Consider the following 17,917-nt stretch of genomic DNA (forward strand, 5'->3'; position numbering starts at 1 on the left):
CTAGTGAAATTCTGAGGCCTTCTTCCCAAGAGTTAGAATCATAGAGTTGGAAGGGGCCACACAGGCCATCCAATCCACCTCCCTGCTCACTGCAAGATCCACCTAAAGCGTCTCTCATCTGGCCACTGCTTAAAGACTGCCAGTGAGGGGGAGCTCATTGACTGTGAATTTTTTTTTTTACCTGATATCTAGCTGGTACCATTCTAGACACAGTTTAAAGCTATGACTGGGGGTCCTCTCCTCTGCTGCCAACAGGAACTGCTCCCTGTCCTCCTCCAAGTGGCAACCTTTCACATACTTAGAGCAATACTTAAAGAGAGCAATCAAGTTCTTAAAGCATGAAGCTTTGGCTGCAGCCATGAGAGACTCTTGAAACCAGAGCTCCATTAAGCTTTAGGATGCTTAGGGCTGATCCTGCGTTGAGCAGGGGGTTGGACTAGATGGCCTGTGTAGCCCCTTCCAACTCTATGATTCTATGATTCTAAGCGAAATACTCCTACTAGTATTAAGGGAGACGAGTTAAAACTCGCCAGACGTTAGGAGAAAGTTGTTGCTTTGCTAGAATGTCCTTGATTCGAATAATGTTTCACTTTTCCATGATTGCTGAATTTTAAAAAAATCTATTTTACTAAATGAAAATGCATACCCCCATCTTTGTATTCTTGTATATAAACATAAAATGGATTAGGCATTTTTTTTTAAGGACCAGTTTTAGTATACTGTTTGGTTTGATGAAAACTTGTATGGGAAAGGTAAGCAGGGTCTTATTTTAGGATGTGTTTCATGTTAACTTTTTAAAATTGGTGTGCTTGCCGGCTGATAGTAATTTCATTTGAACAGGAAACTCTGCAGATTGATGAAGATGACCGACCAGAACTGGTGTGGTGGAAATGCAAGAAGTGGGCTTTGAGGATCGTCACTCGCCTTTTTGAAAGGTAACATGCCGGGAACGAGAAACAGAGTTTCTAAACTCTGTTTTGTCTCCCTGTGAACTTGTTCATGTTTAACGCGCAGGTATACGCTTGCACGCGAGAATACACGCACACTCCCTCCCCCCTCCTACTTACCTGGTCCTCCACCACCACCTTGGCCCCCATGGCTCAGACAGCAGCTACCCAGGCCCTCAGGGCTCATGCAGCTGCCGTGAACATCTTGGGGGTGGGGCAGCCGCTGCCTTGGCCCTCACAGGTTGTGCAGAGGCTGCCCAGGTCCCAGGGGCTGGCACAGGTGCTGGCTGGGCCCTCTGTCTCCTGGCACACTTCGTGGGTGGGACAATGAACATCACATCCGTCTACATTTCCATTTGACAAGGTGCGCCAGATGTGTCCCACATCAAATAGGACGTGGACAGAATTGAGAGGGTATGGAGGAGAGCGATGAGGATGATCCGGGGCCTGGGGACCAAGCCCTGTGAGGAAAGGCTGAGGTATTTGGGAATGTTCAGCCTGGAGAAGAGGAGTTTGAGAGGGGACATGATGGCTCTCTTGAAGAATTTGAAAAATTGTTCACTTGGAGGAGGGCAGGGAGCAGTTCCTGTTGGCAGCAGAGGAGAGGACTCATAGTAATGGGTTTAAACTACTTGTAGAATGATATTGGCATTTTATCAGGAAAAAATGTTCATAGTCAGAGTAGTTCAGCAATGGAATCGGCTGCCTAAGGAGGTGGTGAACTCCCCCTCACTGGTAGTCTTTAAGCAGTGGCCTGGACAGAGACTTATCCTGGATGCTTTAGGCTGATCCTGCATTGAGCAGGGGGTTGGACTAGATTACCTGTATGACCCATTCCAACAGTATGATTCTACGGAGCCCTTTTCCCCTGCTGCTCTGCCAGCCTAGTTTCTTTTGCCATGATTTATCAACTGGCTGGCCCCCACATCTTACTTCCAAGCCCATTTCTCTGAAAGGGCATGCCACTGCTTCTGGGGTTCTATGGACCCTAAAAAATATTTCATAGTCCCTCCGCAGTCAAAAGGCTGGTTCCTCTTTCTCTAGCATTTCATGCCATCTAGGTTTTAACAAGACACCATTTCTCTAAAAGGTCTGCCTTTGGTCAGCCTTCTTCAGAAAAGCAGGGCCTTTGATGTGTGCATTTAGCATCCCTTTTGTCCTAAATTCAGCTATGCATCTTGAGAAATTTGTGTAGGGAGCGGTGTGGCATGTGGGGTGAGCTGGCTAGAAAACATCAGTGGCGCACGGAGGACAGCACAGCCCCAGCAGAAGCTTTTGTGTATGTATGTATTGAGCTTATGATAAAGAAATAAATTACTCAAGAATTATTCTGTCTTTTGATCTAAATGTTAGTTGATCTGGAACTCCCTTTTCCTAAAGGTATGGCAGTCCAGGGAACGTCACGAAGGAATATTTTGAGTTTTCCGAGTTCTTCTTGAAAACCTATGCTGTTGGAATCCAACAGGTAAAGATTTTTTGTTTATTTTGGGAAGGGGTTCGATATGTGTTCCCCAGTAAGTGCTTGATGTTGCCCTTTATACAGACATTGTAAAAACCAGGCATTCCCCTTCCTTGACTGGGGGGAGGGTCTTTCTGCATCAGGAAGGGACACATAGCCTGAGCATCCTTGGAGAGGTCGGTCGGAGAAGAACCCTCTGGGAAATTGCTTAGCAGACTTCCTTGGGCACTCAAGGGTCATTTGTGGGTCATTTGCCCCAAATTCCAAACTGATAACATGTTGATTCTCGTTATTAAATTAGAGGAAGGCTACTGAGGAGGGAGTGGAGGTTTCCTTCCATCATCCTCGAATTTGGACTGCCAGCAAGTCCTGTTTTTATATCATGACTGCCCACTGTGCCATCTCTTGCCTTTGGCTTGACCATAGGTGGGTGAAGGGAGGCAAGTGTGAGAGATTTTGCCCTGAGGCAACCCGTCGCTGTTCCTTAGATGACCTCTTTGCAGCCTGAGTAACCCAGGCTAGCCTTGACCTTGTCAGAGCTCAAAAGGTGAGCTCAGTTGGTTAGTGCTTCGATGGAAGACCACCATGGAAGACCTGGGTTGCTGTGCAGAGGAAAGCAAGGGCCAACCATCTCCTCTGCTTCTCTCTTGCCTTGAGAACCCCTTTAGGGATCCTCCATGAGTTGGTTGCCATTTGATGGTACATTATTACTGTTTCTAGGGAAAAAGCCTGTTGCATTCAAGAATACAGCAGGCGCTAGATTAGGGGGTGGAGTGGAAGAGCTCTGTGGACAGCCTTTCCCTTCCCCCAGGACCTGGAAAGACTGCAAGCAGCTGTTAGGGAACTCTCCATGTCTTGCTTGGCAGGGATCTGCAGCCTCTAAGGGAAGTGGAAGGAGGAGGGGGTGGTCAGGGGTGGGGGATGGAAGGCGATTGGCTGGCCACTGGACAGACAGGCAAGCCGGTTGGTGGTGGAGGTACTCGGGGGCAGGACAGCCGCCCTGAATGGGTGTTAAGCACTGAGTGGCAATTAAGCCATGAGACCAGCTCCTCCAGCTTGGTGTAGTGGTTAGGAGTGCGGCCTTCTAATCTGGCGAGCCGGTTTCGATTCTGCACTCCCCCACATCTCCCACATGCAGCCAGCTGGGTGACCTTGGGCTAGTCACAGTCATGTTAGGGCTGTTCTCACAGAGCAGTAATATCAGGGCTCTCTCAGCCTCACCCACCTCACAGGGTGTCTGTTGTGGGGAGAGGAAAGGGAAGGCGACTGTAAGCCGCTTTGAGTCTCCTTCGGGTAGGGAAAAGCGGCATATAAGAACCAACTCTTCTTCTTCTTCCTAGGCCTTACCAGAAATATTGTGGAACATAATTTTTGTTGTTATTGTTGTTATTAATGTGTCATACAGCTAATGTCCTCTGGGATTACACGTCTGGGGTAAGCGGCAAAGGGAAATTGGGTAATAAGAGACCCCTCCCCCTTACCAGAAACAAATTCCTGTTAGTCCAACTGTTTATCTTATACAAGAAGAAGACAAAGAGATGGTTTTGATATCCTGCTTTTCATTACCCAAAAGAGTCTCAAAGTAGCATGCAATCACCTTCCCTTCCTCTCCCCACCACAGACACCCTGGGAGGTAGGTGAGGCTGAGAGAGCCCTGGCGGGACTGCTCTGTGAGAACAGCACTATCAGGGCTGTGATGAGCCCAAGGTCATCCAGCTGGCTTCATGTGGAGAAGCAGGGAATCAAATACAGCTTGCCAGATTAGAAGCTGCTGCTCTTACCCACTATAAATCAACTGGCACAAGCTTTTCAGTAGGATGAAAGCGACTCTGGGTGATTGGTATTCTGCAGTTTGTCTCCAATTGCTCTTTCATTGTAATAACTTGTGAGTTGTTAATTAAAGGGAACCTAGTATCATTTTCTTTATTGTTTGTGTGTTTCTGAGCAACTCACAGCACGCCGAGGGTCAGGACTTGGATGTTAAAACGGCAGAGCGTTGAGTAGCTGCTTTTCTGCTTGAAGTCTTCTTCCGTGCAATCTGATGGTTGTTTTCTCTAACCCACCTATTCAGGTGCTCCTAAAAATCTTGGACCAATACAGACAGAAAGAATACGTCACTCCACGTGTCCTTCAGCAAACATTAAACTATCTGAACCAAGGGGTCCATCACTGTATAACCTGGAAGCAGATGAAACCACATATGCAGGTCAGTGCAAAGCAGCAAATCAGTGCTAGTATGAGAAGCCCCCAGAAGTGGCGTGATCATGCAGAATATAATTGGGAAGCATAGCTGTGGACACGCCCACCTAGGGACCCTCCCCTTCCCACCCACTCCAGGCCCATCATTGGCTATTTTGGGAGGGGGGAGGGGGTCAGTATGACTATATATGGTCATATCAGCTGATAAACTTTTAACAATTTTTTAAAATATATTAAAAATGAATTAATTCCTACCCATTCAGGAAACCCTTCTAGGGCTGTCAAGAAACCCCAGGGTTTCACAAATCCCTGGCTGAATAAGCCTGGGTTATGTCAATTAACCTCTTAGCGATTGAGTCACACTTTATTGCGGTATTTCCATGAATAAGTGATGCTTTGGACCGCTGGGTTTCTGGAAAAACGCAAAAATCCCCCCCACACACACACTTCTGTCCCCCACATCTACCATGCACGTGAGGTCCTAGCTTCGCATTTCTGGTTGTGTTGAGCAATTTGAGAAAGAGGCATCATCGTTATATTCCAGGCATTCTATTTTCAACCATTTTGAATATGCGCTAATACTAGGGTCCCTTGGACTGCAAGGCGAACAAACCGGTCAGTCCTAGAGGAGATCAGCCCTGACTGCTCCTCAGTAGGCCAGATCCTGAAGATGAAACTCAAATACTTTGGCCACCTCATGAGAAGGACGGACTCCCTGGAGAAGAGCCTGATGCTGGGAGTGATTGAAGGCAAAAGAAGAAGGGGATGACAGAGAATGAGGTGGCTAGATGGAGTCACTGAAGCAGTCGGTGTTAGCTTAAATGGACTCCAGGGAATGGTAGAGGACAGGAAGGCCTGGAGCAGGGGTAGTCAAACTGCGGCCCTCCAGATGTCCATGGACTACAATTCCCATGAGCCCCTGCCAGTGTTCGCTGGCAGGGGCTCACGGGGAATTGTAGTCCATGGACATCTGGAGGGCCGCAGTTTGACTACCCCTGGCCTGGAGGATCATTGTCCATGGGGTCGCGATGGGTCGGACACGACTTCGCAACTAAGAACAACAACAATAATACTAGGGATGCTCCATCCATCAGTCATGAGATTTCTAGAAAGCGGCACAGGTGGGCAGACAGGCAGTGGTCAGGCACACTCCTTCAGGTGCACGTGGTGCCCGGAGGCAATCTGAACAGCTATTAGTGCTTCAGAACGTCTTATGGCTTAATGAGATGGAAAGAAATAATTGATTTATACGAGGCATTTGTAAATGATGGATGTATGAACCCGGGGAGGGGAGGGGGACGACGGATACAGTGGGAAAATCCTATGATGCAGCAGCTTAATAGTCATAGTTAATGAAATGAAGAGTGTCCTTTTCTTTTCTATATTCCGTGTTCTTTTTCTGAATAAATATAAATTTTAACACCAACAAAAGGCCGATCCTGCGTTGAGCAGGGGGTTGGACTAGATGGCCTGCATGGCTCCTTCCAACTCTACGATTCTATGATTCCAGAAAATAATTTCTTATGGCTTTTGTTGGAAGTACTGAACTGCTTACAGCCGGTGCGTTATCTGGGTGTTCTTTATGCTCTGTTCCGGAAGACTCTCTGTGAAGAGGTGATCTTCTCCCTGATGTGCTACAAAGACGAGGACGAGGAGCTCTGGCAAGAAGACCCCTATGAGTACATTCGCATGAAATTTGGTGAGTGACTGTGGGAGTTCCTGATGATTTGCAAGTCCGTGGTGGTGTGTGGTTCTGTTCCTGGAATTTATTAGTGAAAAAAAGAATAGCTTTATTTCCTCTGTTGAGGTTAGTCTGTATGTCAGGGGTGGCCAACCTGTGGCTTGCCAGATGTCCATGGACTACAATTACCATGAACCCCTGCCACCACCACGCTGGCAGGGGCTCTTGATAATTGTAGTCCATGGACATCTGGCAAGCCACAGTTTGGCGGCTTCTGCTCTATACTGTAATTTTGTTGTTTAGCTGCAAGGAGAGCCTAGGGTTGTGTGATTCGGCTGCCAAAGTGGCCATTCCAGCCCGAAGCAGCCAGCTACCACCTGGAAATCTCCTTACTGTCTAGCTGTCCTTGCACAGTACATTTCACGGTGATTTTCTTGCTTAAGTTATCCAGTGACAAATTTCTTCTGAAACTTTGCTAGATGTGTTTGAGGACTATGCATCCCCAACAACAGCGGCTCAGATCCTTCTCTACACCGCGGCAAAAAAGCGAAAGGAGGTACTTCATTCTCATTCTTTTAAAATGCAATGGCAAATTGTAAAGTATCAACCCCCCCCCCTCCAAAAAAAAGTTTTCCTCAGAGGCAGTTGTGCCCTGTATCTTTGTCGGCTTCCATTTTTAATGTTCATCTTGTTGTAACTTTTCCATCTTCCCTTTCATGGTTTCTTCTTCCAGAACCCTGTAGAACCCTGGGCTGAAGGGCAGAGTGGCTGGCCCAAGGGTTATTCAGTGAGATCTGTGGCTGAGCAGGGGTTTGACCCCGGGTCTCCATAACCTGACAGGCCAGCCACTAAAATGCCCCAGTCCCCTGGAGTCTCAAATCTTAGTCATGCTTAACTGCGGTCGCCAAGCGTGCGGGATGCTCTGAGCAGCTCACAATGTCCAGCACAAGGAGCACTCTAAATCTGAGGCTTACAAAATATATTGATTCTTTTCAGCAGTTGTTTATGCTGGTTAAAAGTATCCCATTAAAGTAAAAAGGGAGTGTTAAATTAGATAACATAGCAGCTTTTTACAAACACAGCTGCTTGAATGCCATCTTGAGTTGTCCCCCCACTTACAAAATACAGTGTATGTTAAGCCAGGAAAACAACAATGTACATAAGAATAATTGGGAATTTCTTTACCCTGCACTGCTTTTCCAAGGCCCTGCTGCCTATCATCTTTCCCTCCCTTTTGACATGTGTTTGCTATCCCTGTGGTCAACTTGTTTGTCACTTGCCCAGATCTGAGGTCTTGAGTTTCTCTGCTGCCTTTCCAGGGCATTGGCTGATGCAAAACTGTAGGGTTAGAATGGAATTCTCACTCTCTGTAGGGCGAGGAGGGGAATCTCAGTTATCTAGGTCCTTACCAACAAAGCAGCCTTGATGTTCTTGCTTTGCTAGGGATCACAGGTGACATTTCCTGGCTGAAATTATGTTTGTTTTCATGCCGCTGCTCTAGGTGTTGCCCAAAATGATGGCATTTTGCTATCAGATCCTCACTGAACCCAGCGCTGACCCGAGGAAGAAAGATGGGGCGTTGCATGTGATTGGATCTTTAGCAGACATTCTTTTGAAGGTAATATGGATGAAGCCAAATGGAAAATGTCTGTCACTGCCTTCAAAGATGCAGTTTTGCTTGTTGATACCAGAGGGTGGAAAGATATTGAAAAAGCAGTGGAGAAAACCACAATGCACTTGCCTATTTCTGATAAAATATTTGTATTTATAAGGGATTGATCAGTACCCCCAGAATCCGTATTCTGTATGTTCTCATATTTGTTCTTTGTGCCGGCTTCATTCACCGGTGTGACCAAAGAGTGCACTTGCACTGTCAAAATATATTGTGAAAAAGAGCTGTCCAGCAACTTGTGGAATAGAAATAAAAATAGAAATAGAAATAGAAATAGAAATAGAAATAGGAATAGGAATAGGAATAGGAATAGGAATAGGAATAGAAATAGAAATAGAAATAGAATAGAATAGAATAGAATAGAATAGAATAGAATAGAATAGAATAGAATAGAATAGAATAGAATAGAATAGAATAGAATAGAATAGAATAGAATAGAATAGAATAGAATAGAATAGAATAGCTGGAAGGGGCCAAACAATGCAGGATCAGCCTCAAGCATCCAGGATAAGTCTCTGTCCAGCCACTGCTTAAAGATTGCCAGTGAGGGGGAGCTCGCCACCTCCTTAGGCAACCCATTCCAATAGCAGCCACAGCTTCCAGCACAACCTGGTTTGCTTTCATAGAATCATAGAGTTGGAAGGGGCATATGGGCCATCTAGTCCAACCCTCTGCTCAATGCAGGATCAGCCTAAAACATCCAGGATAAGTGTCTGCCCAGCCGCTGCTCGAAGACTGCCCGTGAAGGGGAGCTCACCGCCTCCTTAGGCAGCCAATTCCACTGCTGAACTACTCTGACTGTGAACATTGTTTTCCAGAAGAGTATATTCAAGGATCAGATGGAGCTGATGCTACAAAATCATGTCTTCCCGTTGTTCATGTCCAACCTTGGGTATTTAAGAGCAAGGGTAAGTGCTTGGAGCATTATTCTTTGGGGGTTTGATTTTATATTGAACGTCAGTCAAGAGCATCTGTTTCAGTTATTGCAAAAAAAAAAAAATCCCAACAATTTGCGGTGGAAGCTGTCAGGGAGTGGGCTCCTCCCCTGAGCCACCTGCACCTGTTGGCCACACCTGTGTTACTCCTTCCACTTATCCTCTTCAGAAATTGCTAGCTCATGTGCTTGTATTTTCTGTCCATTCTCTTGAGGGATGTAGAGACCACTGCCACCAGATAACCATGGTGTTGGCTTCCTTACTGTTGTCTTCTTTCTCCTGTAAATCCAACCCTCAGAGCCCCCATGTCAGGTCTGGTATCTTTTTCAACGTCTGTCATTGCTGGAAGGACCACAGAATGAGCGGCTGGCAGCTGATGATTTAGAATGACAGGGCCCTTTGGAGTCTGTTCTGGGAATTCACCTCCAATGGAAGCTTTTGAGGCTGTCTCTCTTCGAGCTTCTAAATTATCAGTTGAGACCCGGCTTTTTCAGAAGGCGTTTGAAGCTTAGCGCTGGAGCACGGACTGTGTGCACCTGTTTTGCATTCCCCTTTTGGCTGTCATTTTAGCTGGTTTAAATGCCTTTTTAGAACTGGGCTTCAAAAATGCTTTTGAAGAGAGTCTTCACAGAGCAACACTTGATGTAGAAGAAAGAGCATAAGCTAGAAAGATAAAGAAGGACCCCCAGGCCCATTGCAGGGTCTTTTAAAAAAATATATAAAAACTGACCAAACTGATTCAAACCGTGTATGTTTGTGTGTTAACCCAAGATTTGCCAACATCAATCAATAGTTTACTGTTGAAGTGGAAGTCATAACAACCAAACAAACAAAAGCATAAAATCCACATCACGCTGGGTAACAAATAACCACAGTGTCATTTTGTCCACAATGCATAGTGAGAAAGAAATCAGTTAAAATCCTGAAACATAGGTAAAAGATTGCTGTCACCAGGTGAAATGGATGAAATGAAACAAGAATGATGCCTGGGCTACAATGAGGATTCCTCAGCCATACCAGAAACAAACCTTTTCCTAATAACTATGGATGAGGAAATGAACTTAAGCAACCATTAAAGTGTGTCTGCCAAACCAAATATTATTTTATCTTCATCAGAGACAGTGTTCAATATTGTATTTGACTTAATTCTAATATAACTTTGCATCTTAATCAGTTATGCATGTGCGTAATATTGCTCCTTGTTCAGAGTCGTGAGATAGGATATCTATATAATAGCAAAGTCTGGTTCCCATCTGCGGATATCTAAATCTGTGGATTGGGGGCACACTGACACTAAACAGAGTGTCAGCTGGGGGGACCCCTCCAGATTTGTGCAAAATGTTGACTGCCATGGCCATTGGGAGCCACGTCAGGTCTGGGGATAGCTGCAGCAGATTCTGGAAGCCTGGTGTGGGTTTGGAATGACTCCCAGACACTGCTACCACGGCAGCCGAGCTCCAAGGGGTAGAGCCAGGACTGGCCCTGGGTTTGGTGACAGGTGGAAGATGGGATTTCCCCCACAAATTCCATAGGCCCCCCAGTTGAAAACGTTATAAACTCGGAGTGCTCGAATCTATAAAGAATAAAGGTAAAGGTAAAGGTATCCCCCTGTGCAAGCACCGGATCATGTCTGACCCTTGGGGTGACGCCCTCTAGCGTTTTCATGGCAGACTCAATACGGGGTGGTTTGCCAGTGCCTTCCCCAGTCATGACCGTTTACCCCCCAGCAAGCTGGGTACTCATTTTACCGACCTCGGAAGGATGGAAGGCTGAGTCAACCTTGAGCTGGCTGCTGGGATCAAACTTCCAGCCTCATGGGCAGAGCTTTCAGACTGCATGTCTGCTGCCTTACCACTCTGCGCCACAATAGCATACCGTTAAATGAAGTTGTAGGCAGTCAGGTTGGACCGTTCAAAAAAATAAAAGTCACGAGACTCCAACAAGGCTAGACCTTGATGGGGCCCAGGTTAAACCACCACAAAGCAGTTAAGCAAGTTTTCAGGTGCAAGAAACCCCTTCTTCAGATTGAGTATTTAGAGCTCCCAGCAGGAAAACCCAAGCTAAAAAAGCTAGGAGAAGGACAAGATTCTGCACTGTTTCTACCTTGAGTCCCAGTGAGAAAAAGACTATGGATAAAGAAACAGAAGTGTAACTCCATTGACGGTTTGTGTGAGCATTGCAGCCGTGGGTGATCCGCTTTCTTCTTGGGGTTGTTGCAGTCTTGCTGGACTCTTCATTCATTCAGCACACTCAAGTTCCACAATGAACTCAACCTGAGGAATGCTGTCGAGCTAGCGAAGAAGAGCCTGATTGACGACAAAGAGATGCCTGTCAAAGTCGAGGCTGCCATAGCGCTGCAGTTGTTAATAAGCCACCAAGAACAAGGTTTGGGGGTTTGTTTTGTTTCTCTGCTCTGCATTGGCTTTATTTCCTTGCTTAGCATTGGCTTTATTTCCCTGTTTGCCATTGGCTTTATTTCCTTTCGTGGCATTGGCTTTATTTCCCTGCTTGGCATTGGCTTTATTTCCTTGCTTGGCATTGGCTTTATTTCCTTGCTCGCCATTGGCTTTATTTCCCTTTGTGGCACTGGCTTTATTTCCCTGCTCGCCATTGGCTTTATTTCCCTGCTCGGCATTGGCTTTATTTCCTTGCTTGGTATTGGCTTTATTTCCCTGCATGCCATTGGCTTTATTTCCTTTCGTGGCATTGGCTTTATTTCCCTGCTCGCCATTGGCTTTATTTCCTTGCTCGCCATTGGCTTTATTTCCCTGCTCGCCATTGGCTTAGCTTTCCCAGGGTACCCGGTTTAAATATGTGTTTCTGATCTTGGCAGTTGCTGGCCATCTTTCCTTCTTTTTTCCCTTATTTTGTCTTCATTCTTCGGTGGACTTCTTTACGAACCAGGTTTATTTACTATTTATTAATTAAACTTTTATGCTGCTGCTGGTAGGTTGGAGCTTTTTTCTCATCCTGTCACTTTCTTTTTGCTCTCCATCTGTGAAATCTATTATTTAAACGCCTGGAAAAAAAGCCTCTACAAAATTTGCGGTTATCTGTAGTTTGTTGATTGTTAAGCATGCCAATAAGTATGAGGTGATGCTCAAGAGTGGTGCATTGCCCTAATATGGATCTGATGGGTCACTATTTTCCTGTGTAACTTTATGGAGAAGGGGATTTGGGGGTGTTGCAGTTGGGTGCATGAAGTTGTCAGCTCCACACACAGGTCTACATTTTCTCCCTCTTGCCTTCCATCTACTGCAGGGGTAGTCAAACTGCGGCCCTCCAGATGTCCATGGACTACAATTCCCAGGAGCCCCTGCCAGCGAATTGTAGTCCATGGACATCTGGAGGGCCGCAGTTTGACTACCCCTGATCTAATGTCTCTCCTTATCCTTAAGAAGAAGAAATGGACCGATTTGCTGACCTGGCACACTATCATGCTGCTGTCCTTTTAAGGGGCCTCAGTTTTTTTCAAGGAATCGCTGCATTCCCCCCCCCCCCCCCCCGGACACATAAACGTCCTGGTTGTGCCTCCCTTCTCTCCTCCTCCTGTTTTTGAATACGCTTCTTTGCCTCTTTAGCAAAAGAATACGTTAAGCCCTACATCCGGCCGGTGATGCAGGAGCTGCTGCTTGTCATCCGGGAGACTGAGAACGACGATCTCACCAACGTCATCCAGAAGCTCATCTGCGAATACAGCCAGGAGGTGGCATCCATTGCTGTGGAAATGACACAGCACCTGGTGAGACTCCCGGGGTTTGTTTCAACAAAGTTTATATTATGGAAAGCAGCTTCCTCTGGCCATGCTCAAACATGACGGGACCCCGGGAGCTGGCTTTCACGTTCAGGTATTTGGAACATGGCAATTTTAGCTGCTTCTTTTTTTCTAGTTCAGCACTGAGACTAATCTGGAGCGGCGACTTCTAATCTGGAGAGCCATCTTGGTGTGGTGGTTAAGAGTGGCGGGTTCTAATCTAGAGAGCTGAGTTCGGTTCCGCACTCCCCCACATGCAGCCAGCTGGGTGACCTTGGGCTCACCACAGCACTGATAAAACTGTTCTGACTGAGCAGTGATATCAGGGCTCTCTCAGCCTCACCCACCTCACTGGGTGTCTGTTGTGGGGAAGGCAACTGTAAGCTGCTTTGAGACTTCTTTGGGTAGAGAAAAGCTGCATATAAGAACCAACTCTTCTTCTTTTTCAGTAATATCAGGGCTCTCTCAGCCTCACCCACCTCACTGAGTGTCTGTTGTGGGGAGAGGAAAGGGAAGGCGACTGTAAGCTGCTTTGAGACTTCTTTGGGTAGAGAAAAGCGGCATATAAGAACCAACTCTTCTTCTTCAGTAATATCAGGGCTCTCTCAGCCCCACCTCCCTCACAGGGCGTCTGTTGTGGGGAGAGGAAAGGGAAGGCGAATGGAAGCCTCTTTCTGGTAGACAAAAGTGGCATCTAAAAGCCAACACTTCTTCTAATCATTGCAAGATACTGTCTACCAAAAGTTCTGACCTAGAGAACCCAGGCTAGCCTCATCTCATTGGATCTTAGAAGCTAAGTAGGGTCAGCCCTGGTCAGTATTTTTTCGGGAGACTACCGAGGAATACCAGAGTGGCTCTGCTGTTCCACCAGGCCTATGTTTGTAGCCAGGAGATTAGCATCAACAATATGCTGGGCTCTCTGTCTGAGAACATCTAAGAGCCATCTTGGTGCAGTGTTTAAGAATGGCAGCCTCTAATCTGTCGAGCTGGGTTTGATTCCCTGCTCCCCCACATGCAGCCAGCTGGGTGGCCTTGGGCTTGTCACAGTTCTTTTAGAGCTGTTCTCACAGAGCAGTTCTGTCTGAGCTCTCTCAGCCCCATGTACCTCAGGGTGTCTGTTGTGGGGAAAAGAAGGTAAGCTGCTTTGAGAGTCCATGAGGTAGAGAAGAACAACTCTTGGGTTTAAAAACCAACTCTTCTATCTAAGAAAAATCTGCCTAATCATTGAACCAAGCCCCTCCCCCCCCATTCTAATCACAACAAGAGGGTAGTTTGTAATTTAATTTAAAAACCTAATTCTAATAATCTTACTGTGCATTTTGTAATTACTGAAATTGTATGTTTTTAATTTTGATGTTACCCGCCCTGAGCTAACTAGATTGGGCATATAATTAAAATATTACTAATTAAATTATTTTAATTTTTTTCTGCTAAATTATTACAATAATTATTATACAGCAGGCATTGGCAAACCACCACTGAATGTCTTTTGCCATGAAAACCCGAAAGCCCCCAATGATTTGACACAAACTACCTAAAAGACCCACACTATTGTGCGAAGCTTGCAGTCTTTTGGCCTTGTGTGTATTCAGTGTTGTGAGGCTGCACTTTCTCTCACTTACTTGCTCTTTGCATTGCTGTTCCCCTTTCTCTTTCCATCTTTGACTTGTAGGCTTCAACTGGTGATATTTTGGGAACAGGTATTTGGCTAGAGCAGGGATGGCCAAACTGTGGTTCTCCAGATGTCCATGGACTACAATTCCCATGAGCCCTTGCCAGCATCATGCAACAAATTGCTGCTGGCAGAGGCTCGTGGACACCTGGAGAGCCACAGCTTGGCCACCCCTGGGCTAGGGAATAGAAAGCACTGCATAAATATTAATTGCACAAGGTCCAGGAGTGACAATTCCAGAGGATTTGCAGAGGACACAGCCCAGGATACACGCTGCTTCTCTGATTTCCTTTTCCTCAGGCAGAGATATTTGGCAAAGTGCTTCAGAGTGAAGAATACGAAGAAATGGAGGATAAGACCGTCATGGCCATGGGGATCCTCCACACCATCGACACCATCCTGACCGTTGTGCAGGACCACAAAGAGGTTAGTTGTCCCCATCGTTCGAAAACAGGGCAGACCAAATGGGCTACTCTAAAGGCTCTCGTGGCAGATCCAGCCCCAGCCTGTGGGTAGCTTTCAGCTGGTAGTAATTTAGAGCAGGGGTAGTCAACCTGTGGTCCTCCAGATGTCCATGGACTACAATTCCCACGAGCCCCTGCCAGCGTTTGCTGGCAGGGGCTCATGGGAATTGTAGTCCATGGACATCTGGAGGACCACAGGTTGACTACCCCTGATTTAGAGCACCTTAAAGGAAGTTCTACAGAAAGCCTTTTTTGGGGGGCTGTCATTCTAAGTGTGCGAATTTTACATCGGCAGTCGTGTTTTGCTCCATTTCCTGCAGGTTACTCAGCAGTTGGAAAGCATTTGCTTGCAGATCATCGGCCTCGTCTTGCAGAAGCGTGTAATAGGTACGGTTTAAAAAGACGGCCTTTGAGAATGTATAACTGGGTTGCGTTTTATGTTTCGGTTGTGGAGTCCGGCAAGGAATGAAAAGCGTGGCATTTTTCGAGCTAAGGTAGTGGGGAGCGCAGCTTCTCGTCCTCTGCTCCGGCGTCAGATTTTGGCTTGAAACGAAAGCTGTTGCAAATTGGCTCAAATAGGGGGAGGGGAACACCCTTCTTATTCTAACGTTGCAGAAAGGGCTACATTAGCCCTGCTTTCTGTTGAATGCAGGGCTGGTGCCAGGCCCGATTAAAAGGAAACTGCCAGGACAGTTGGTTGCCCACCCTGCCAATTTGTCCTTCTCCAGGGATGCTGAAGGTCAAGCCGGTATCAGGAGGACTTAGGTTCAGAGTGTTCCTTTGCCACAAACTTCTTTTATGATCTTAGGCACGTTAGCATGGCTCCGTTTTGCATCACTTTGAAAAGGAAAAAATAAGAAAAGATCAGTAACTCACCACAGCAATGATTCGTCACCAGGCCCAAAAATAACTCACTGCAAAACTTCTGAGAGAGTTGCTGTTTCCTTCTTCCCAGTGCCCTGGAATGAGCAGCAGCCCGGTGTGACCTGTACTAATTTGCTGCGGCTTCCTCTGTTTCTAAAGGGGACTGTCCCTTCCCAACTGCTTCAAAGCATCTGGACAGAGTTTCAGTAGTTTAAAGAAGTCAGAGTCCAGCAGTCAGCTTGGCAGAATGCACTAGCTCAGGGGTGGCCAAACTGTGGCTCTCCAGATGGACTACAATTACCATGAACCCCTGCCAGCATAGTAGTGGCAGGGGATCGTAATAATTGTAATCCATGGACATCTGGAGAGGAGTTTGGCCACTCCTGTACTAGCTCCTGCATTCCTTATCCCACCCCACCTGGGGGCTTCCCTTGTCCCCCCCCCCCTCCACTGAAAGGCAGCTGTCTCACAGCTGTGGTTTCTAGCACAGTTCTCTGTGGCTCCCTCCTTCAGTTTCGAACTCTCCAGGTGGGCAGGCAGGCTCAGAATCCACAGATGGTTTTGGAGCCAGGGCTGAGGCTGTGGAGACTTGCTGTTACGGCCGTTCAACATTCTGTGGAATTTTAGCAGGGAGAAACCTGTCTCAATGCTTAATTTTTCTGCCCTTAACTTTTTGCCTTGAAACATAGAATCATAGAATCATAGAGTTGGAAGGGGCCATCTAGTATAGAAACCAACTCTGCTCTACGCAAGATCAGCCCAAAGCATCCTAAAGCATCCAAGAGAAGTGTGTATCCAACCTTTGCTTGAAGACTGCCAGTGAGGGGGAGCTCACCACCTCCTTAGGCAGCCTATCCCACTGCTGAACTACTCTGACTGTGAAATTTTTTTTCCTGACATCTAGCCTATATCGTTGTACTTGTAGTTTAAACCCATTACTGCGTGTCCTGTCCACTGCAGCCAACGGAAACAGAATGCGCTCAGCACACACAAACTGGTGATCCTCGCTATTGCAATGGCGATAATGATGTTGAGAGATCGTACAGTGCATTGGAAGACTCAAAATCACCGCATAGGGCACTAACACGGCTCCAACGTGCAATTTGCGAGGCTCCATTTTTTGGCCTCCTCCATTTTTGTCTTCTCTCTTCCAGAGTTCTACGAAGAAATCCTCTCTCTGGCGTACAGCTTGACCTGCCATTTGGTCTCGCCGCAAATGTGGCAGCTTCTGGGCGTCTTGTACGAAGTGTTTCAGCAGGACTACTTTGAGTACTTTGCAGGTAATGAGCTATGCAGCCTGTTCTGGAGGGGAATTGATGGATGTTATAGCAACCTCAGAGACCGTGAAGCCGTAGATTCACCCACGCGACTTGTCGAAAAGACCGATGCTGGCGCATGAGCATTTGGAAAGCAATGATGGAGTGTATCAGATGTCATCGCGTCTCGGCTGTTCCAGTGGAGCAAAAACTAGCTTGATTCACTCTTGGATGCCAGACGTTTAGGGCAGAATGTACACTGAATAGTCATTTTCAGGATTTCTTTTTCTGGCTGGAGAAAAGGCCTCAGCCAGCGTGGTGTAATGGTTAAGAGCAGCAGTTTCTAATCTGGTGAGCTGGGTTTGATTTCCTGCTCCTCCCACAGGCAGCCAGCTGGGTGACTTTGGGCTCATCACAGCCCTGATAGTGCTGCTCTCACAGAGCAGTTAACATTGGAGTTCTCTCAGCCTCACCTCCCTCACGGGGAGAGGAAGGGAAGGTGATTGTCAGCCATTTTGAAACTTCTGGTAGAGAAAAGCAGAGTATAAAAACCAACTCTCTTTCTTAAAGTTTAGTGCCTCGACAGTCTGGATTCTGAGACTGTGAATAAGAGTGGCACGATTTCTGTTATTTTGTGCTATATATTCCATTGTAGTCATGGAGAAGGGGCAAGGGAGGCCCTCCTCCTCACCCCCATCAGCTCTGAGACTCTTACGCATTAATTCATCTCAGCAGGGATTGACCACACTGCCTTGGCATGCCTTTTTTTCCTTGCTTTTTGTGCAAGTGAAAGCTGAGATTCTCAGGCAGCTGATTTCTGTGCCGAGTTACCCATTGTGGGGCACGCAGACATAAGCATAGCCAGTCTTCTAACAGATTTCTTTCCAAATATAAGTAGAGCATGACAGGGTGAGCATTATTGCAGGAACAATGGCACATAATTATGGTTTACTGCATGGACTCCATTTAAAGAGCCTTCACGTGATATTGTATGCACGAGACTTTTTATTCTGG

General features: G+C 46.6%; 1 protein-coding gene across 3 annotated transcripts in view; it reads left to right on the forward strand.

Annotated features, from left to right (window-relative positions):
- The window catches only part of IPO8 (importin 8), a 51,299-nt gene that overhangs the window by 17,423 nt on the left and 15,959 nt on the right, over window positions 1-17,917 (forward strand). For all 3 annotated transcript variants that reach the window (XM_077339954.1, XM_077339955.1, XM_077339956.1), the window contains 12 exons: window positions 841-935; window positions 2,328-2,412; window positions 4,478-4,612; window positions 6,205-6,304; window positions 6,766-6,842; window positions 7,788-7,904; window positions 8,777-8,866; window positions 11,113-11,278; window positions 12,475-12,635; window positions 14,620-14,745; window positions 15,104-15,170; window positions 16,802-16,927. In XM_077339954.1, coding sequence (XP_077196069.1) covers window positions 841-935; window positions 2,328-2,412; window positions 4,478-4,612; window positions 6,205-6,304; window positions 6,766-6,842; window positions 7,788-7,904; window positions 8,777-8,866; window positions 11,113-11,278; window positions 12,475-12,635; window positions 14,620-14,745; window positions 15,104-15,170; window positions 16,802-16,927 — 1,345 coding nt within the window. The remainder of the gene's footprint in view (window positions 1-840; window positions 936-2,327; window positions 2,413-4,477; window positions 4,613-6,204; window positions 6,305-6,765; window positions 6,843-7,787; window positions 7,905-8,776; window positions 8,867-11,112; window positions 11,279-12,474; window positions 12,636-14,619; window positions 14,746-15,103; window positions 15,171-16,801; window positions 16,928-17,917) is intronic.

This window comes from Paroedura picta, chromosome 5, assembly GCF_049243985.1.
Source record: "Paroedura picta isolate Pp20150507F chromosome 5, Ppicta_v3.0, whole genome shotgun sequence".
Taxonomy (NCBI): domain Eukaryota; kingdom Metazoa; phylum Chordata; class Lepidosauria; order Squamata; family Gekkonidae; genus Paroedura; species Paroedura picta.